Source organism: Stegodyphus dumicola, chromosome 5 (assembly GCF_044657685.1).
Source record: "Stegodyphus dumicola isolate Sdum_Otavi_A_Nest chromosome 5, ASM4465768v1".
Taxonomy (NCBI): Eukaryota; Metazoa; Arthropoda; class Arachnida; order Araneae; family Eresidae; genus Stegodyphus; species Stegodyphus dumicola.
This window is the reverse complement of record NC_140772.1, coordinates 229,067,307-229,090,843: the sequence shown is the minus strand read 5'-3', so window position 1 is coordinate 229,090,843 and position 23,537 is coordinate 229,067,307. Positions and strand designations below refer to the sequence as shown.

The window sequence follows — 23,537 nt, the reverse complement described above, 5'->3', positions numbered from 1 at the left end:
TTGCCAGTTTGGCGTCATTGGAGAAGCTAAAATTCAGTGGCAAGAAAGTAATCCCTCAAAAGGGAAAAAATTGCAACAAAAAAATAGAATTTTGAAACAAAAAAAAAATTAAAAACTTATATTGGGTTATGTGAGATACTTCGGAAGATTTTAGCCCTTTCTGACGGTTCATATGTCTTCTTTATTGCTTATAAAAAGGCAATAAAACGCACGCATGCATACGTACGCACGCACGTGCATACAGGCGTCAAGAAACAAATCTCTTCTGAATCCATTTTACAATCCGTTTTGGCGAAAACAGTCCTTTAATCTGTCCGTGCAGTCATTTAATCCTTTAATCAGTCCTTTAATCTGTCACGCAAAAACATCGTTTTAATGGTTTCGAATGCGGTTGAAATCGATATTTTCATTGAAATATGACACCCGAAATTTTTCGCGATTACAATACTTCTTTTACTTCGTATAAGGAAGAAAATAAAACCGGTATAATTTTTATTTTAAAATACCGTAAGAATGTGTGATATGAAAAATGAAAAATAATGCAAAACAATTGGCTTTTTTTTAAAACAATTTCTTGTTGATCGATGAAAAATGTATGTCAAGTACATATATTACAATGCATCCATGACACTTATGTCACTATATCTCTCGTTCTTATATGTGAGATACATCGGAAGATTTTAGCCCTTTCTTACGGTTCATATGTCTTCTTTATTGCTTATAAAAAGGCAATAAAAACAAATTGATTGCTTTTTCTTCTGCTGAGCAAAATTATAGTAGATAGTAGAAACCTTTTTTCTCAGAAATGGGCGAGCTATGTTTAATGCTTAATTCCGTATTCCATTAAGTGAGATTGTGCGAGCGACTTGTGTAACATTTAGGGCATATTCGATACTAGTACATTTGTTCTATTTGACATCCAGAAAGTATTCAAACTTAATGGTAATGAAAGGAAGCTTGTTAGAAAGTTAAAGTTTTGGATTCATTTGTTTTTCTGCCAGAAATTTTGCTTTTTATTCCGAAAACACCAAGTTATGTTATTTTGAACCAAACTTTTTGCCATTTTTGTATATCAATGATCATAAAAAGCTTCTTAATTGTTTTTTTCATTTTCTGAAAGTATGGTTTCACGTAAGTTAAACCAAGAATACAAACAAATAACCAAATATACGTGTCAGATCTTTTTTTCGGTTATTATTAATCGTATGGGAAAAAAGTGGCAAATATTGGGATAACTCTGACTACAATAAAATCGCCGTTTTCTCGGATGGCACCATCGACAGACAGACTTGTATCATCGATAAGCAAGTGGCCGTTTTTTATCGATTACGAGTTTTTTAAATAAATAAAATTCAATAATTATTTTCCTCGTATGCTCTACCATACGTAATTATTATTTTCAATCGTACATAAACAATCACTAGATTCTAATATCTATTTAATAATCATGCAGTTTTTCTACTTAGACAACAATACAAACATATATAAATTTTCATTAGAGTTTACACTCATTACGTGCACAATTGCTGTTTTTTTATTAACAAGAGACCTGAACTAAGCGTATCAAAACTTTTGATCATTGTATCAGCAATATGAGCCAGTTTCTATTTATTGAGACTTTTATAAAAACCTCAACATGAATTAATTCGAATAATGACTATATTAGAGATATTTTCGCATCGAGTCCAGTCTCGTATATAACAAGAAAAAATTAAACATGAATGTAGGTCTTTTCCTTTCCGCAAGATTTTCTGTATGCAACCTTATAATGCAAATAAGGTTTATAGAAATAATTACTTAATTAATAATTATAATACAAATACCTTATAAGATATTTCTTCTCTCTTCGTGGCGTAATAGCCAGCACACTCGGCGCGTATCGAGAGATTCGAGTCTCGGCCAGATTATTACTCATTTTTCATCTCTCCTGCTTCGAAATAGCCTAATGTCTCTATAGTGGCACCCGAACTAAAAACGGTGGTGGATGATGATTCTCCATCACCAGGATTTAGCGATTTGGACCCCTAATCCCCAGTCGCCCTTTAAAAGGAGAAGTATATAAGATAATTCTCCCGCCTTCTTAGCCTGCCTTTGTGGTGTAATGGCCAGCACACTCGGCGCGTATCGAGAGGTCCGAGGTTAGGTTTTAGTCCCGGCGAGGGCACTGCTCCTTTTTCATTTCTCCTGCTTCAAAATAACCTAATGTCTCAACAACCTTACAATTCCGCATAAAACGTAAACGAAGTATCGAGACTTCGTAATCGATTATAAAGTGCAAAGTATATCAGCTATTCACCATCGATGCGGCGAAACGACAATCTGTGTCATCCGAAATCCGAAGAAGTGGCGACTCAACAGGAAAGATGTTACTGCAAAGAAATTACCGCTTTCGTCCATGTACTTCTTTCACCCTTACTATATCATGATTACGGATACTATATGTAAAAGTCTAATGTTTTTTTACATAATGTAACACGAAATGCTTGAAAGAGACGAAGCTCTGCCGGAAAAATAAGACTACAGGGCAAGTCTAATACCTGTCTCGCTAAACTGGCGAGAAATCTCCAAAAGTCCTCGAATTTAGCGACCTTATATATCCTAAAATAAGAAATGCAATATTTTGTACACCCTGTAAGATTTGCCAGAAACATGCCACTGCTGCTACATCGGCATTGTGTACTACCGGATTCATTTAATAGAAAAAGGTTTCATAAAAATTAACTGAGCGTGAAGCATCTAAAATCTACCGAGAGTGTATAATGAAGTGGAAAATTCGAGCGCAGCAAATAAAATCATGCCAGGGCATCGCTCACGACACTGAGCGACTGATTCTTAAGGAGACTGAAAACTGGAGAGAGATCCTGCACATAGTCATGGATGCTGTATTGTATCTTTAAACAAACTGTCTTCTTTTCCATGGATCTAATGAAACTCCTAGCAGCCTGTTCACAAAATATCCTTTGAACTAGGCATGGATATTTTCTGAATTTAATATTCCTGCTTGTCAAACATAATTTAACACTTAAGTACCAGTTAGAGTACCAGGAACATGTATCATATTTATCGAAAACAACTTTAAAGGATATCAAAGAACCCCTGTAGTATACAATAACGTTCGATTGCACTCCAGATGTATCGCATACAGAACAAATGAACCAAAATGGATTCGATATGTAAAAAATATGATGATGTGTGTGAAACAAAGGAAGCTTTATTGATTTTCATAGAAGTTGGCGCAAAGAATGTATATCTCAACGGATTGTGGAAAAATTGGCACTTGACGGTTTGAATATTGGACAATGTCACGGTCAGTCTTACTATAACGGATCTAATATGCTGGTACTTACAAGCCAGAATTACAGAAATGAATAGCTGGCCGAATGTGTATCAGGTTTGGTTCACCATCTGAATCTTCTCGGTATGCATTTTGACCGAGGTTGAGCGAGAGTGGCAGTTTTAAGGTTTAAAAAAATTTAAAGCAGGCTGAGCGAGGCTTAAATGAATTTCGCTTACTCCACGTGCCCAAAAGAGAATTTGGCGCAGTGGCGCAATTTTAAAAGAAGATAAATACGGTATATGGATGATATTGTGTTATCTTGGGCGTAAACAGTTCGAGGTTTTAAAACGTGTCAGGTCGTAAGCTGTTTCATTACTTGGAGTGTAAATGTTGATTGTAAACTACCCGAGTTTTCTTTTAAAAAGGATTACAAAACAGGAAACATTACAAGATACTCGTATATTAGCTGATTATACTTCTGAGGAATAAAAACAATTGAGTATTTACCATATGTTCCATTCATATATACTTTAACAAATTAAGGAGTAAATCTAGTTTAAATTACTGAATTAAAGGTCAAATAAATTATTGTAAGTAAATGAAATAGACTGTTGCAATTGTAAACAGTCGATAAGACCTACATTGACGAACAGGCTTGTGTAGGGTTGCTTATGCTTAGTCGCCAGTATTTTTCCCACGTCAGCGGTGCACCATTGAGCATGCGCAGTAAGCGAAATTCGTTAACATTGATCAACTCAATGTGCGGCTTGCCATTAAGCTCCCGGGGGAGGGCATTGCTCATTTTCCACGTTTCCTGTATCAAAATAATCCTAATGTCTGTACAGTAGCGCCCGAACTAAAAGGTGGTATGTGATGATTCTTCACCACTAGGATTTGGCGATTGGGTCCAATAACCCCCAGTCGCCCTTCGAAAGACGTATTCCTTCCCTCCTTTATGCATGGCTTCGTGGTGTGACGGTTAGCACGCTCGGCGCGTATTCGAGAGGTCCAGGTTCGAGCCCCCGCGAGAGCATTTCTCATTTTTCGCGTCTCCAAAATAACCTGATAACTGTACAACTGCGTATTTACAAGCAAAAATTCAAGTTTTTCCCTCAACCGGTGTCTTTGTAGCTGAATACTAACTAAAAAATAAGTTCAAAGATGACATTTTACTCAATTAGAATTTATCTATATATTAAACACATCCATAAATTAAGTACCCAGTGTTTTCGGAGCATAAAGAGTAACAAAACTAAATTTAATTTAGATTTAGTGTAAACTAAATCTAAATTACAGAGGTTAAAGCGAATTACTAAATATACACACATTCTAAATTTTGTTTTTTCCCTCATTTTGTCATTTGCGTGTGTTAATCAAAATTCTTTTAATTTAAAATTAGTTGCGTAACGTAAGCATTATCTCATTTAAATAACGTATCCCACATTTAATTAGAACTTTCTAGCAAGACTACTTTTGCAGTTAATTGCAGCAAAGAAAAAAAATAGTAAATAGCGTAAGGAAAAAATAATGATATTCGCTTTTTATCTTCAAATCTAGGTCCAGTGATCTCCAAAATTACTATCGAATTGAACTACTTATTTCATTCTTTTCATCAAAATGGCATTAAAGTTTCCTTACAGTGCAATTTTTTTATATAAAATTACTTTTTTTTTACTCGACGGATTATTACTTCAGGTAAAATTATCCAAAAGTAAATTATATTTAACAAAAATATTTTTATTTTGAACGTTTGAACGTTCTGGTCAGTGGCATTAAATCATTTAATTAAAGTTTGGGAAATGATATCTCACAGCCAGCCACTGACAAAATAAAAAATAGCCTTAATTGTCTGTCAGAAGGTATTTCTTATCATTATCTAGACCAGGAGTTCCCAGCTAGGGAGGAATGTCTTCTTGGGGAGAATTTTATAGTTTCAGGTGCTAATGCAGCGAGCCTTTTATTTGTCTGTGAAGTATTTATTTTTAGTTTATGAATATAAAAAACTAATTTTACTCAGGTTTTGGTAATTTTATTCAGGTATCAAAATGTTTTTATCCTTTCTCGTTTAATTTACAAGCCACATTAAAAATATTCTAAATTTAAATAATAGTATATGCATATTCGAGTTTTGGAAAGGCTTTAATCTGCACGTTTTTATATCTTATGGCTCATCTTCTATACAGATTTATATCCTTTTTAAGTAAAACAAACTTTTATGTTTAAAAGAATTATAAGTTAAAACGGCTCTTTAATATTATCCAGATATTCCCAATTTTATGTTCCACGAATTTTTTTCAAGAAAAATAAATAAATAAAGTAAAAACGGGTTTTTAACCTATCAATTTTGGATCTGAAATACTCAGAGGAATTACTCAATTTCTATTGCAGTCGATGTTATTTTTCTTTTCTAGACAAAAATTAGGAAATCTTAGTACAATATTCAAAAGTTTAAATTTGTTTTATATTTAAAATTACATATAAGTAGCTCCACGCGTATAATAATATTCTTATAATTAACATCATGTTAAGCCTTTTATTAACCCCAAAGAGCTGTCAGTCTCAAAAAGGGATTTTGCATTGAATCACTTTTCAAACTATTGCAACCAAATATTAACGCCCTATTTAAAGAGATTAAATAATGAAGAATTTTCATGAATGCATGCATGTGTTTTTCATTGTGAAATAAACAAAGTTACCTAGAGCTATTAAATTTTGAACAACGTAGTCCTCCACCCAAACAGAGGCACCTGGAAGACCGAACATTGAACTTCGAATTTGTTTTATTGTGTTTTTCATATTTTCTAAAACTTTGACGAATTTTTTTAATTAACAAGCTCATTAATTTCAGAGTGAACAATAGCAACATTATACGAGGGAAAAAAAAACATTTTCATCTCCATCGCGCGAGACTGTCTATCGTAAATTCTAAAGATAGACTATTATTAATTCTTTTTAGCCTTGAAGGAAGATTTCAAGGTTTCTAATGTCATGTATTTATATGACAAACGTTTACTTTAAATGTATTATAAGGTATTTCTCCCGCTTTCCTAGCGTGCCTTCGTGGTGTAGTGGTTCTGCACGATGGGCCGGTATTCCAGAGGTCCATGGTTCGATTCCCGGTGAAGGCGGTTGCTAATTTTTCATCTCTTTGGCCTCGAAATAACCTAATGTCTCTGCAGTGGTGCCCGAACTAAAAGGGTGTTTGATGAGGATTCTCCACACCCAGGATTTATCGATTGGGTCCCCTAAAAAAACCCCAGCCTTCCTTTAAGAGGGGGAGTATATAAGATATTTCTCCCGCATTCCTAGAGTCCCTTCGTGGTGTAGTCGTTCTGCACGCTGGTCCGGTATTCCAGAGATCCGTGGTTCGATTCCCGGCGAAGGCAGTGCTAATTTTTCATCTTGCCTGCTTCCAAAAATATACCTTCTGTCTCTACAGTGGCGCCTGAACTAAAAGGGTGTTGGATGAGGGTTCTCCCCACCCATGATTTGGCGACTAGGTCCCCTAAAATCCCCAGTCGCCCTCTAAATGGGGGGTATATAAAAGTATTTTACCCACCTTCTTCGCGTGCCATCGTGGTGTAGTGATTCTGCACACTGGGCCGGCATTCCAGAGGTCCATGGTTCGATTCCCGGCGAAGGTGTTGTTTATTTTTCATCTTTCCTGCTTTCAAAATACCTAATGTCTCTATAGTATATTTTAATTTTATAACAATTATTTTAATTTTGAAACTCTTTCCTATTAGTTCTTGTTTCCACTTACAACTCCCTACCAGAATGAGTTTTTAAAATCGCAAATGCATGTGAGTTAGGAAAGGTTCAACTAACTTCATTAGAGAGTGCTAGGAGCCCTTAGTAGCGCGTGTCTGCCTTCTGGCTAAGTCACTCTTGAAGCCGTTACGCTCGGCCGTATTATACCTGCATATTGATATTCGCGGACTAGTTTATGTAGGATTCAAGTCTCGTTTAGTTAATTATAGTTTAGTTTCTTATTTTGAGTTAAAGCCGGAGTAGAGGCTTCCTGTAAGCCCTAGAAGGGGCCGACAGGTGTTGTTATTTAGGTGAATAAAAGGGTAATTTAACGCTTCTCGTTTCTACGTCTTATTATTTGAACTCGACGATAAGCCGCTACATATTTCACTCGGTTCCTCGACGTTTAACTTTAGACAAGGAGCTAGGGGCCCTACAACCTCATTTCCTTTCTCACTAATATTTTTACAATATAACCATTTTCTTATAATATATAACCACCTTTTTAATGTTGTTGTGGAAACAATTTGTAATTTATTAAGGAATTAAAACTTTAGTATGTTTCTTTGTGTATTATGCCTTAAATTTTCTTTGTTTATCCTTATGTTTTCTACTGTTATTTCTATTATCTATATTCTACTATTTAGTTCTTCTATCATTTCTGTTTTCTTTACTTGTTCCTGCAAGTTTGGTGTTTACTTTTTCTTTCTTCTTTACTATCTTTGTGTACAATTTGACTGCGAAATGTACGATTTAGTAATAACTTCTAAACATTAGTAAAAGAGGTATTGTTAGTCCAAAGGGGCTTTGACTCTGAAGCTCTATTGTTTTCGTTTCGCGATTTTGCGTTGAATCACTGTAATATATTATATTGCATATCATTGCATTATATTTGAAGAAATTAAATAATGAAAAATCTGCATAAATGTATGTTGATTTCTCGCATTGTGATCAAACAACGGTACATAGAGCTATCGAATTTTGAATGACGTAATCCTCCTAAGAACATGGGCACGTGGAAGATCAAATTTGAAATTCGGAATTTGTTTTATGATCGATTTCATATTTTGTAAAACTTTAACGAATTTTCGATTAACAAACTAGATGATTTCAAAGCGATCAATGTCAATACTCTAAAGGGAAGAAAATAACCTTTTTATCTCCAGCGCGCGGAACTGTGTATCCGAAATTCTAAACATAGGCTCATTTTAAAATTATTTTGCGACATTGAACTGAATTTTATGGTTTAAGTGTAAATAACATGATATTTAATAAATAAAGATAACGTACAAAACGTTAAAAAATTGCCGCTTTGGACGTAATTTAAAATCTGAAACCTTTCAGATTTTTTTTTAGATGTATTCTTCGGAAATTGTGAAGAGCGGTGTAGTATCTGAGGTGACTTTTTGAAGAAAAACAATTTTCGTACCATTGACTTTATGGAGTGAGAAAATGTGTCGTGCAGTTGTTATATTATCTTCCTTCTTTCGTGCAATTGTAATGTTGCGTTCTACGGGTTCGTGGATTTGGTGTGACTGATGACAACACTTAATGAAGATCAAAACATAACTTATTCGCTAGTATTACACAGGAGAGTTTCAAAGATACGTTTACAGTCATCGAAAAACTACGATAAACACGTGAAAAAAATCATCAACACTACCTTCAGATTATAATGGTGAAGACAGCTTTAGAGCACAGCAAAGTAGCTCTTAACTCTGATCCTTCTCAAGCTAATCTCTGAATTCAAAACACTATTGCTGAACTCATCATTATCTCTACTACACAAGATACTCTACTCCATGTACAGGCATGGTATATACAGCTTTTGACCTGCCTTTGACAAAATTATTCGGAAATCCGGTAAGGATTTTTTCTACCATGTTCTAAGGCATATCGCCAGTTTTGTCGCCAGATGAGCGACTTCGCCCCAAATCTGGCAAACCTAAACTCGCTTCGCGGGAAACTATGTTGCCGCATCTGAGCAATTGGTAACAATAACAACACTCATTTTTTACTTTGTACAGTTTTCAAAGAAATTACTTTGTTTTACAAACTTTGTTTTGAAACAACGCCTAAATGATAAAGATTAAATTTTAAAAGATACTCGCGAAGAAGCGTATTTTGAAGTATATTATTATCATAAAAGCCATTGTTAATTTCAAGACGTGATTTCGAATGCCATCATCATTTAAGAAATATATGCAGAAATCATTTAAATAAGAAATTCATATTCTTTTTATCAGACAGGAGTAACGGGAAATCTCAAAACTCTTATAAAACCCACATAAAGCGAAATCGAACCTCGAGTCAGTTCAGCTGAAATTTTTTAAACATGTTGGTGGAACAAGTATATTTGATGACTGTATATATATTCATACAATATTCAGTGTGTATATTCAAGATTCAACTTGGATAATTAATATAAATAGAGTCTATCAGGTAGAACTGGGACTGCGTGGTAAAATTTTCATACCTCCTATTATTTTCGCAACTTTGTACAAGTGCTTAGATGCTATCGCTTCCAGTCTTTTGGTCATAGCTTACGTAATTGTAGCCAGGCTCATGTTTGTGCACTAGACACTGAGGAAGGTAGTTTCTTAATCGCCTCAATATACTTCCTACCGAGGAAAGACATATACACTGCTTTTTGAAATCGACTATATTAAGCATTGTTGCTTCAAATATATTCTACTTGGAGGAGACTTCAACGTCTCAAGTTCCCTTGGAGTTCTGACCATGAAGATTCTCGATCGACATTTCTTTTGGATTTCATTGAATCAAATAATCTTTTCATTGTTAATTCAACTACTTCTCCGCCAACGTCTAACACTGTCAGAGCATAGAGTTGGCCGGATGTTACACTTGCCAACTGCAGTTGCAACTTTAATTCAAGATTGGACGACTTCAGATTATATTACTTTAAGTGATCATGCAGCAATAACATTTAGTTTAAGCACTACAATCAGTACTTTGACAAAACTGCGCTTTAAAACATCATATGGTAGTCTAGGAAAACTCAGAACTTACCTTAGTCCCTATATAGAGTCTCTCACAGTTTGCAAAACTGCCGTACTGTAGCGGATTTCGATCAAGCTTCTGATCAGTTCATAAATATATGTCAATTAGCATGTCAACGATCTTTTAGAAGAAAAACATTTCGCAATAGATCCAGTGCTTCCTGGTGGACAGACAAGTTGTCAAAAGAAAGAACAGCTTTACGCAAACTACGGCGACAAGCTCAGGCTGCTCATTCCCCTGAACGTCAAGCTTTATTCGTTCAATATAAAAACTCTTATGCAAAGTATAAGCGACAAATAAAGGAAGCAAAGCAAAATTCTTGGCGCAACTTTTGTGAAAATACAAAAGATTCTTTTGGATCACTTTTAAAGGTAGCTACGCACAAGATCTATCGGCCAACTACTCTTCTCTCTCAAATATAACCAAAGGCTAAGAAACCAACAGATACAGTCACATATTTATATCTGCAATTTTCAAGGATGATAATCCAGAAGATGATACGGCGATTCAATCTATTATTAGAGAAAACCTCAATGTATATATATACCTTCATTTCTTTCATCACAGCCTAAACCAAATTACTTTGAATTAGATAATATGATCAAGCATTTAAACCTCAAATAAGCCCCTGGGCTTGATGGTATCGATAACGCTATTTTACAAATGATCTACAGAATTTCTCCTGTCTTCCTTTTAGCGTTTATCAATTTGTTGCTGGAAATTATGCCCCTTTCCCACTTCTTCCAAACAGGCAGAGGTTGTTTTCTTTTATAAAACAGGTAAAAAACCCTTAGAAGCTTCCTCATACAGACCTATCTGTTTAATCCCAGCATTGGAGAAGTTAATGGAACGTATAATTTTAGGACTTTTTCAATTTTATTTATCTTCTCATAATATCTTAAATGAGTCACAATTTGTATTCCGTAGAGGAAAATCGACAGAACAGGCCATCTCTCGCCTACAAACAATCTTGCAGAATAACAGAAACAATCAACAGCACTCTTTAATCATAAGCATGGACATTCAAGGAGCTTTTGACCCCCTATGGTGGCCGGACATAATAAATGCTCTGATCACTATGATATGTCCATCTGATCTTATTGATATAATCAGAAACTATCTACAGGACAGAACAGTACAGATTAGAGCAGACTCAGAGATTGTAACCAGAAAGCTTCAAAGAGGATGCCCCCAGGGCTCTTGCTTAAGACCGATACTTTGGTCACCCAGGGCTCTTGCTTAAAAACCGATACTTTTAGTCTCCAATTCGAGTTTTGAAGAATTCAAACACTTTCAAGAATGTGAAATAATTGCCTATGCAGACGACTTCGTAATGGTCATACATGGGAAGTCAAAACTACAACTGATAGCTCAGTTATATTTGGATATATTTAGTAATTGGGCCCGTAATCACAAACTTGCAATATCTCCTTCAAAAACTTCGGCAATGATAACAGGTGCATCAATACCTTTAAAAAGAAAACCATCTCTGAAATTACAAGGACAATCAATTAAATTCAGTAACGAAATTAAGTATCTAGGTCTTGTTTTAAATTCACGACTATCTTGTATTCCACACCTAAAACAAATGAAAAGCAGAATTATTATCATAAATAACCATATGAAAAGAACCGCGGGAAAGTCTTGGGGAGCCTCATCTCACCTATTAAAATTGTGGTATAAACATTGTTCTCTACTGTGCTGAAATATGAGCAGTTAATCTAACTAAGCATGCTCGTCGGCTATTAAATTCTATACAGAGGATGTCTCTTCTCCACATAAGCAGAGGATATCGCACATCACCAACAGCTGCATTGCAAGTACTTACACGTTTACCTTCAATTTACCTAGTAGCAGAACGAGAGGCCACTCTCTCTCGAGTCCTTTTTAAAAGTAAACAGTACCTTATGGAATTACTCTTACTATCCTGCTTACTATGAATCAAAAGTGTTAGATCTCCTTTCTCATCCAGCTCTGAATGACTAACAGGCAAGCATCAATACTAAGTTCATTAATTATCTTCCTAAAGATCTTACAATTTACGCGGATGGTTCTAGACTAGATGCTGGAACAGGAGGCGGATTATGTATTTTACAGGATAATGAGACTCTCCACACATGGAGAAGAAGACTCAATTCAAATAATTCAATTTTCCAGGCAGAGTTAACAGCAGTTAAAAAAGCAGTCCTAATCTTGAATCGATTTTCCAATAGAGTTATTTTTTGTACCGACTCACAGTCAAGTCTTCAAGCCATTGCTGGAACACAATCAAGGAGCCCTTTAGTATTTGAAATTCAAAAACTCCTGTTCAGATCTCCATTAGAACTAAGACCAACCTTTTGTTGGGTACCAGCACACACAGGAATAGTAAGGAATGAGCAAGCATACAAATTATCCAAAAATGCGGCTATGGGCATACATCTACCAGAATATGCATTACCATTTCCAGGACCTTTCCTTAAGAAAGTGACATTCGTTAGTATGTTACAAGAATGGCAGTTTCGCTGGAATAACGGTACAATGGATCGCAGAACATACAAGTTCATCCCCAAAGTATCTACCGATTTATCAACGTTCTCTAATACAATCATGAATTTATAGAACTGGTCATGGACCTTTTATGACTTACTTGAATAGATTTGGCCAATCAGAGAACGACTTATGCATCTGCGGTCATCAGGGATTACCTGATCACTCTGCGTTTAATTCCGTACATACCAAAACTTTTCATCTACGGCAACCTTCAGAACAATACTGGGCAAATTGGCTTAGACAATTATTGAAATCAAAAGGAGCATTAAATAAACTTAGAAACTCTATAAAAATTTCTTACAACTTAAATACATTTTCTTCCCCTGAATCAAATTTCAATTTAGCTTGTTAATTTTCTCTTTATAATATTATTTTTCACCAGTATACTTTATATATTTAAATTGCATTGACGATTTTTTGTAGTTCATTAATATAAGTTTGTATAAAAAGCTCATAGTTTTGCCCTTTAATGATATGAAAACGTGTACTTCTTTAATTAGAACCAATGTTAACTCTTCTTCTTACTCAGGTTTCTTTTTCTTTCTTTTTTTTTTTTCTTTAAGTTAGCAGTTTCCTTGTTTATACTTTCATGTACGCTTTTTTTTTTTTTTTTCCCCAAAATTAAATGCACATTCCTTTTTCCTCCTTCTTACCACTTTGCAATATTTGCACAGAGTTACTAGAAATTTGCTTTGAGTATCTTTTTTTTTATTTATTATTATTTTTAAATTTATATCATAAACACCTCAAGTACTGATTTAACTGTTATAATACTTTGCATATTGCTATTGAATTCCTGCGTCAAGTATATTTTTAAATTATTATCATATTTGTCATTTTACATATAGTATAACTGTTTCATTGAATCATTTCATGTTACGCTTTATTTGCTGTAATGTTTGTAAGGTGTGTGTAGAGTAAGTGGGGCACTGTTTTAAAACAACTAATGTAATCACCTAACGCAATGTATTATCGTATTTTAGTTAACCCATATATCACCTATTTATATCCTTCTTAAATAACTATTTATGTGCTATAAAACGCTTTGCATTACTACAGTTGTTACGCCAAACAACATAAATTTAATGTGTCACATTTCACATTTAGTCGTATTTAACTTACAGTATTATTCGTACTTTATCATAGCTCTATCTCATAATATTAAGGCATTATACTGTGGAATACCATTAAATTATGTATTCATGTTTCTTATCACTAAATGCACTATTATTGTACTATAATATTAAACACTGTCGTTTTGCTTATTGTCATATGTAGCATCTTATGCAAGATATCCTGTAATCATTTTAGTAAAGTACTTTTCTGTGACATTCCTGATTAAGAGCGATTAATGGCACTTGGTCTTTCAGCCAATGCCTTGTTGTGGTGGCTGCTTGTTGTTTTTTCCACTGATTAAGTATCATTCCGTTCGGCTTTTACCTTAGGTCGAAAGCCTGGTCAGTGGCGCATTACCATAATCTTTGGCACAAACACATGACAGTTCGGATAGAGAATGTCACGCTGGATCCTCACGTGCTAACTGTATTAGGTTATAATATGTTCGAGGCACAAACTTTGGTACTGATCATGTTGCTAGTTCTAGACAATTTTTTAAGTAAGAAATACAATCTCAATTACAAAATGTGCTCTCATGATTATTTATTTTAAATTGCTTCAACTGTTATTATTAAGCTTAATAATGGTTTTTCTGTTTGCCTCCGTTTTGCATTAATAAAACGATTATGAATTGTAATCTATATAATGTGATTTTACTAGTATTATGGATACCTAATTATTGCCAAACGGGGGGGGGGGAATTTGTACTAGATTTTGAAGATAATTTAATTATGAGGTTATTATTTTGCATTATCTTGATTAATTTATTTCATTATGTATCTATTGCGCTGTCTGAAAAGTCATGATGCATTTTTCTTACATTCTTCAAAGGTCCGTTATTTATAAAAGGAACAATGAGCGGTCGATAATAGATTTCTCGTATGCATTTGCTTTCTTTTACAATAATGAGCTTCGCTAATCCTCAAATCACAAAAGAACCAAGTTTTATTTGGGGAAAAGCTGAACAGGATGCTGATTTATGGCTTCGTCTGAATTGAATGTTATACTAGTAAAGAAATTTTGAGATAGATTCGTTGCAACTGTCCAGCTGGTGACACAAACATTCGAAATAACTTTTTGGATCGTTGGTAGGAGCTTGGAACCAAGACCGCACACAAGTTTGATCACTGACAAAAATTGTTGGAGTATGGATGAAAGGTGTTGCCACGTGTAACATACTCGCACGACCTTGTGCCATCAGATTTTTACTTATTTCGCTCTCTTCAAAATTTCTTTCGCGGTATACCATTCAAATCAAATGAGACTGTAAACCAGCACCTTGTTCAGCTTATCGCCGATAAAGCCAGGTTCTTTTGTTAAGGAGAAATTACAAAGCTCGTTAAAAGAAAGCAAACAATTATCGGGCAAAAAAGGACAATACACTATTAACTGCTCATTTTTCCTTATATAAATAAAGGATCTTTGAAGAACATAGAAAAAAATGCGTCATGACTTTTCAGACAATCCAATATTATCGGCTCATTCTGGATGCGTTTATTTCTTGAATTAATTAATTAGTAGTACTTGAATTAATTAGTAGTACTGGAGTTCAAGGATCGAATTCATAACAATTCATGGACCTATTATGAATGCATTTTTGAACTATAAATAATGACTTAAACAGAAATATAATTAATTTAGTATTATGAAACATTAGAGCGAATGGAATTTATAATATGTTATGGACTCATTACGAATAATTTTGTAGACTCTTTATGGACAATCTGCTTGTAAACATTATTGTTATATTGTGCTATTGTATGTTACTGTATTATATTTGTATTTCTGATAAGGCTCATAAGACTGAAGGCAGCCAAGTTAATATCAGGAATAAGAATATTCTTTCTAGATTATGATAGTATATATATATATATATGGATTTTTGTAGCACTATGTGCAAAGTTGTCAGTGTAACAAACCTTGCTACTGTGTCATTACTACTAGATTATGATATTACGTATATATGTATTATTTGTAGCACTACGTGCAAAGCTGTCTATGTAACAAACCTTGGTACTGTAATTATTTCTTTCTGCTATCGAAGAATACAGATATTCCTTCCGCTCATCCGGCATTATTCCGTTTGGTTACTACCTTCAGTCGGAAGCCCGCTCAGCAGTTAAAATAAAATAAAAAAAAAAAAAGAAAAGAAAATCTGAAAGTTTTCAGATTTTAAATAACGACCAAAGGGGCTTTTTTTTTTTAACATTTTGTGTGTTACCTTTATTTATTAAATATCGTGTTCTTCGCATTTAAACCATAAAATTCAGTTCGAGATCAATATCGCAAAATAATTTTAAAATGAGCCTATCTTTAGAATTTCCGATACAGAGTCTTGCGCGCTGGAGATAAAAATGCGTTTTCTGTACAACGTTGCCATGGCTCGCTTTGAAATCCTTGAGTTTGTTAATCGAAAATTCATTAAAGTTTTACAAAATATAAAATTGATAATAAAACAAATTTCAAATTTGGGCTTCCATATGCTCATATTCGTAGTAGGATTACGTCATTCAAAAATGGATGGCTCTAGGTACCGTTGTTTTATCACAATACGAGAAACATACATACATTTATGCAGATTCTTCGTTATTTAACTTCTTCAAATATAATACACGGCAATAACATTTGGTTGCAACAATTTGAAAAGTGGAACAACGCTTGTAGTGAATCAACGCAAAATGCCAAAACGCACTTAATAGTCCTTCTCGGCAAATTGCCCCTTTGGACTAATAAATAAAATATTCATGTATCTTTATTGCGCAGAAAAACAAAATTAAACTTAAAAGGTAAAATACTTTTAGCATATACGTATAAATTCCCTCGAAGACTGATATATCTATTATAAAATTCTTAGATTTTTATTATACTCTTCTATTACTTAAGATGCACACTATTGACCGTAATGCCTTTAAAATACATTTGCTTCAATTAAGTATTTATCACACAAATATATAAAATTTGATTCCTTTGGATGATAGATCAGCTCTGGAGCAACGCCATCTGAACTTCACTGGTCGCTTATTCCCCATCTTCGACATCTATAACCTGGTTCCGTCGACGGGACAAATGCTCCACCGAGTAGTAGACGACGAAGAGATAGTTCCTCGCCGCTGGAAGAGGATCGGCAATGTGACAGGAGGTCGTGTGTCACTCAATGCTGTTGTCTGGCTGGGAGGAAAAAGAGTCGGACCTCCAGAACATGGTCGACAGCGCTTTCGCGTGGTAACTGCCTTTGCACCACCTTTCGTAATGCCTGCTACTAGAGTAGAGAATGGTTCCTGTCTCCTCGGATTGCCTTGTCTACAGGTAAAATATACAAACATTATTTAAAATATTATTTCCAGTCTTTACTGTATCTAACTGAATATTATGATTTAAATCAAGATCTGTACCTTTCGAAGCGGCCAAGATCTCAAAAGAAACTATGGTATCCCTTCATAGTTTCCGGTAACTATGCAAGTGGTATTGTGAAAACACTCAATGATAACAGACGCAAATGGTATTCTATTCCTTATCCATAACCTGCCCTTCTACCCCGAAGAGGTTGAGGCACTACTTATCGCGATTTGGGTATCATATTCACAAACCTCGATCGCTGCTATGAGTTTGCATAACATATTTCAGAAACCCAAAGTTCTTATTACCCAAAGTTAGGCGAAAGCTTGAGAAAACTGAGTTCATCAACTGAAATATCGATTGCGGGTTAATTAACAAGACCCTTAAAAGATATTTGCCCTAAAACTGTGCTGATATAGATTCACATAGGATATTTTCGGTGAAGACAAGTGTGTTCATTTCCAATGGATATTTTAAATCTAAAGATTCCATCCTCTAGAGCAGGGTGCACCAAACTTTTCAGCCAGCGGGCTATATTGGCTCTTTCGCGAAGCTTCGAGGGCCAAGATCCAGTTAATTCATCATACCACAGCGACGATATATACCCACTCTGTTACCCGGCTGGGTGAGCTCAGTTTTTTTATTCTTATATGTTGGTAAACTTTGCATTTTTTCCCTTTAAAAGTGACTGAATTGTGTTTTTCTTATATTCCGTTTAAGGTTTGTATGAAATTAGTTAATCCACATGCAATAGTTATAGAATTATCAAACATTTAATTGTTGTTTAAGGGCTACTAAGCTTAATGAAGCCGCCATTTGTTAACATTTTAAACCCTTGTTTGTTTGAAGATGTTTTGAGTATTTATGTATTTTTCCCTTGCCGCAAAGTGTGAACTGGAGTGATTGAATGAGAAATAAATCTCGAATGAGATTCGAGGAAATAAGTTTAAATTAAGTGCGGCAATAAGGATGTATTCATAGGACGTATAAGAACGTCATGTGTGCCGACATGAGATTGTCTATATAGAGTGTTACTGTACTTCGCTTATTGTAAATTTAGAAACGGTATATAATTAAGACACAATAACACGCCGAACAAATACTAATTCAGAAGTCAAACAACAAAAACCAGCTTTATATTTTCAAATTAGAAAATATAACGCTGATATTTGTTGTTTGACTTCTGAACGGTATATAATGTTTATAATATGGTTTATAAAGGATGTGCATGATAGGCAATACATTTTTAGTTGGGCTGCTATATAAAATAATTAATGCGTGTGTTATTTGTTAGTTTAAATTTTATAAAATTATTTGTATAAACCTCTGGCGAGCCGGATCATTAGTACTCTCTGGCTGTAGTTTGGAGACCTCTGCTCTGGGGCATCTTCTACAAGAATTCTTTTTTTTTTTTTTTTTTTTTTTTTTTTTTTTGTTATTTCCTAAAGCAAATAGGTATTTTACGCTACTAGTCAGAGTAAATGCTCATTTTTTAGTGTTCACGTGGCACATGGAGAAGGCCAAGACAAAACCCATAAAATCAGTTCTTTCTACATGACAGGACAGGAAAAAGTGCAGGGAGCACCACAATATCGTCATAGACAAAAATGGTATTGCCCCACTTTACTGCCATTTATTGAGTATAAAGACAAAAGATTACATATCATTACATATACATTACACTGATCACATAATAAATTACATAAAAGTAACAAGTTATTTAGATAAGAAGAACAAACATATAAATAAATTGGGGTACAGGTAATCGAGGTACAGATATATTCGTATACAGGAATCAAGATGCAGATAACATGTTACAATTAATTAAATGTTACAGTTTGACACTTGTTCTTACACCCAAAGTTCTTATTACCCAAAGTTCTTATTACCGTGCTTGGAGGAATACATTAGCATTTGGGAAGATGGGTGTAATGCTAGTTATAATGCTATGTTATTTTTGTATTGATGGTATCGTTGTGTGATTGTGCACAGAGTTCATTGTGCATAGAGTTCAATGTGCTCAGAATTGTGCGCAGCAATATGGAGAGCACTTTGCATTATGAGCATCAGATAATAATGTAAAGTTAAAAGTTCATAGTGTTTTTTCTACAGTTACAGTAACACGTATATGGGACACCAAGACATCGTCATTGACAAAAATGGTATAGCCCGCATACACTAACTAGCTAGAGAACTGCACTCCCATGGGCACATGAGTGCCAAGCTTTGGGTCTTTGTTGGATACTATTAAAAGGCTGCATTTTGTATAATAGGACAATAGTTACATAAGGTTACACTTCATTTGTGGGCTCATGGTACTTGTGCACAGAAAGATAATTTGACAGAATACTGGGAATTGGTTATGTAAATAAGCATAGTAATTAAATTAAATCCATAATTTGAAATGCTAACAGAGTACGAATTACAATACGACAATACAAAATACAAAATACAAAAACCAGTGTGCATTGAGAGAATTACATATTTATGAGGTTGGTGCTTTGGTATTGTGCATGTTTATGCATATGTAGTCTTAGGGTTCAAAGTTCAGTTCGTTGAATTGTGTGCACTAGTAGTTCAAATGTCAAGATCGAGTCTAGTTCGTTGGAACATGTACACTTTTGTTTTGTGGTTTGATTTATGGGTTCACAGTCGGTTCATTCGTATTTTAGATGTGTATTGCAGAAACTGAAGGCACTCCCTTGGATGAATGACTTCATTCTTTTTACTAGCTGGCGATGTCTCTGTGGTCTTGAAGGTAGTAGTTTCACTTTTATGGCTGGCATAGTCAAGTCCGTACTGATGGAGCTTGTCTGTAATTGCCTTAATATTGCTGTGGATGTTGTGATGCTTAATGAGGGATATTTCAAATTCATTTTCGTTGTTGGGAGGATGCTTGATATGATGGCTGTAAGTCAGCGGACAATGAAACAGGCAATGATCTGCATCACCCCTTTCACATGTCCATTGTTGACAGATTTCTCTCGTATGTGGAAGTATGTGGGGAAGGGGCCGTGTCCTGTGATGTATCGGGTCAGGAAGTAGGGAGTGATGGTGCATGCTTCGTCTACTTTTTGAAGGAAGCTATAGGTTCTTCGTCCTTACGGACAGTCTCGCCATTGGCCCTGCCATTTTTCTAGTACCAGCTGTTTAATCTTGTATTTGAGGTCCGATTGTGCCCATGGAATTTGAATGCTGTCACCTTCTTGCTTTGTTGCTGCATCTTTTGCGAGGGCGTCCGCTCTCTCTTTTCTCTAGCAGTCGTTATGACCCTTGGTCCATGAGAAAACAAACTTCCTGTTGTTGTTTCTAATGACGTTTTGAACCGTATGAGCGATGGGCGAGTTAGGGCACTGGCTTGTGATTGAGAAGATGGATGCTTGACTGTCTGTTATGATACGTATAGTATCTGTTGGGGCTCTGAGGAGGATGTTGGTACTATTGAGAATGGCAGCAAGTTCAGCTTGACTTATGCGTTCTCTCAGATGACCTTACAATTCACTGTACAATCCTGTTGCTGTTCTGATGGTCGCAGCGCATCATACTTTGCTACTGATTTTGGACCCATCTGTGTAGGCATGATGTGTTGAAGAGGGTGGATCTTTTAGGTTGCAAACTAGATTGCTGAGTCCATCTGCAGCGTCTGTAAGAAATTTCTTAGGTTTTGTTTCGTAACCTGTGAGGAGAAAAAGTACATCCTGAAACGTGACTGGTTTCTGTAGCTGGAGAACGGCTGCGATTGCTGCGTCAACTTCTGCTTGGATGGGCAGTGGAAGAACTCCTGACAAAATCTGCAGTGCAATCGTAGACGTAGTGTTAAAGGCTCCTGTAAGGTTGATTAAGAAGAGCCGTTGTATTGAATTGAGTACTCTTATTTTTCTGGATGTCATCGGAATTGTCCATATTGCAGCACCGTAAGTGATGATTTTATTAACAACTGTCTTTAGTAGGATCTTCATAATGTGCTTGTTTAGTCCCCACGCGTAGCCTCTCATAATTTTGAGAGTTTTGGCTATTTTGCAGGTTGTGATCTTTTTATCTTGAAGGTGCTGAATCCAAGTAAACTTTTGATCGATTGTTAGACCGAGGTATTTGATGGCTGTCACGCATTTTGTTTTATTATTTTCAATTTTTATGATGAGGTTGCGGGTGATGGTGCGTCCTGGTTTCTGGAAAATTAGGGCCTGGGATTTTGTGTGAGAAACTTGCAACTTGATCTGTTTGCATAATGTGTTGAAAATGTCCAGCGTTTGGTTACAGTTATCTTGTAACTTGTCTCTTGTCGGACCGCTTATTGTGAATGCGACATCGTCGGCAAATGCTACTATGTTTTGTGTGCAAAGGCCAGGGGTGATCGATTACTTTTAAAGGTGATGTTTCAGAGGTCCGCGCTCATACACGATCCCTCTGGGCATCTTCATGTTTGCTTTCGGGTGACTATGGAGTTATTATAGTTGATGAAGCTCTTTCTGTTAGTAAGATAGTCTGAGGTGAGTTCGAAAAGATTTTTTGGGCAGTCCATCTCTCTGAGGTTCTGTTTAATGGCAGGCCACCAGAGAGAGTCGAACGCATTTTGTAAGTCCAAGCAGAGAAGGGCTGTACGCAGTTGATTGCTTTTATTTGTTTGGACCTGAGAAATTACAACGTCTATTGCGTGCATGGTTGAACAGTGAGGTTTAAAGCCATATTGATGCTTGCTTATCTTGATAATATGATAAACATGAAATATAATCCTGTAAATTAGCAGACGTTCGAGTAGTTTGCCCAATGCTGGGAGTAGATTTATGGGGCGGTATGACCGAGGGTCCTCTGAAGACTTGTTCTTTTTTGCGACTAACACAATTTGCCCACTTTTGAAACTTTCTGTAAAGCATATCAGACAAAGACAATGGCTGTAGTTTGTTAATAAGTGTTCCAGACTGGTCTTCCAGATGATCTTGATAATTTGATTTTTGATGCCATCTGGTCCTGGAGCTTTTTTATTGTTTAGGGCTTTGACATGTAGTAGGAGTTCGTGTTTCGTGAAAGCTCTATCGTCCTGTGTGGTCGGGGGATTGTAATTGTTCCTCATTTGCCTCTGTGCTGAGGTGTCTTGGCTATCGTCGTCTTGCAGGAAGACATAGTCTAAGATATTTTCAAGGGTATATGAAGTTATGTTATGATTAGTATTCTGCTTTGTTGCTGTGGGTGCGCGAATTTATGTCGGCTTGAATATTTTAGAAGTAGCTATTTTGTACAGTTGTAAGTATCATTATTTCTAGTGCAGAAATTCTTCCAAGACTTGAATTTAGATTCAATTATCAGTTTTTTATAAAGAACTCTTTGCTTGTTGTAGGTGATCCAGGCCTGTTTTTCTCTTTGTCGGTGGATCGGGTTTTCATTCGTCTTCGTAGTGCTCTAGTTTTTTGGTGTGCCGCTCGTAGCTCTTTGGTTCACCAATTAGTGCGAGTGTTGTTGTCTTTCGTCTTCGGTTTGAAGGCGGACTTTCAGAGTCCTTGTATTTGTAAAATTAATGAGTCTAAACATTTTTGTAGATTTAGTTTGTTGTTGGCGCTCATGATGTTTTTGATTTTGTTCATCCACACTGATAGGCATTCTGCAGTGATTCGAACGGCACTTAAATTTAATTCTTCAATTCTAAGAAAACAGTTTATCTTTCCCATTTTAATTCCTTCAATTTTAGGAAGTAGATTTCTACGTGATTTGATACTTTTTGTTGGAATTTACTGCTTTAAATTTAGTCTGCTTTCGTTCGTTATTTAAAGTAGTGCAATAAAACCGACGAAACTAGTTTATTACGCTAAATAAAAGTAATTCAAATAATGTCTTTTTAAACTAAATTGCTAGACGAGATAAATATTTGGTTTTCCACTTATAAACTTTAAATAAGATATATACTGTTTTACTTAATTCGTTTAGAAATCGACAATACTTTTCAGAAGCTTTCAGTGTGAGACATACAAAGCTCCTGATAAGTTTTTACATGACCGTAATCGAATAGTACTTTACAAAAACAGTTTTAAATCTTTATACAGAAAAATGGTAAATAATCAGGAGTGTTAATCGTGTGTTATGGAAAAGAAGAGCAGCAGGTCCTTTACTGAGCAGCTGCATTAAACTGCTCGTATTATTACGTAATAAAAATATATATTATTTCAACAACTAATTTTCTTCGTATAGTTCGACGGCCTCAAACACAACCTCGGCTGGCATTCCGTCAAAACGCATAGACTCTTCCAAAAAAGGCGCTATTATCTGCCGCGACGTGAAAGGTCTTCTCTTCTTCGGAAAAAGAGAATTTATATGCTCTAGGGAAAGAAAGTCCCCATCCTTCCACCCTATTTTGATAATAATTCGGTTCGAATGGAGCATGCGTCGGTCGAACTATACTATAGTTATCATGTACTTTAGTTGGAGTTAAAGATAAATTTCTTGCCACCAAATGCTTTATGTGACATTGTTCACTGCTACTTAATCCGATCTTTAAGAGCGTGTGACAAGAACT

At 35.3% G+C, this 23,537-nt stretch overlaps 1 protein-coding gene across 1 annotated transcript in view; it reads left to right on the top strand.

The window, feature by feature from the left end:
* The window catches only part of LOC118191555 (glutamate receptor ionotropic, NMDA 3A-like), a 391,320-nt gene that overhangs the window by 306,140 nt on the left and 61,643 nt on the right, over positions 1 to 23,537 (top strand). The window contains exon 4 of the mRNA XM_085817752.1: positions 16,675 to 17,002. Coding sequence (XP_085673878.1) covers positions 16,675 to 17,002 — 328 coding nt within the window. The remainder of the gene's footprint in view (positions 1 to 16,674; positions 17,003 to 23,537) is intronic.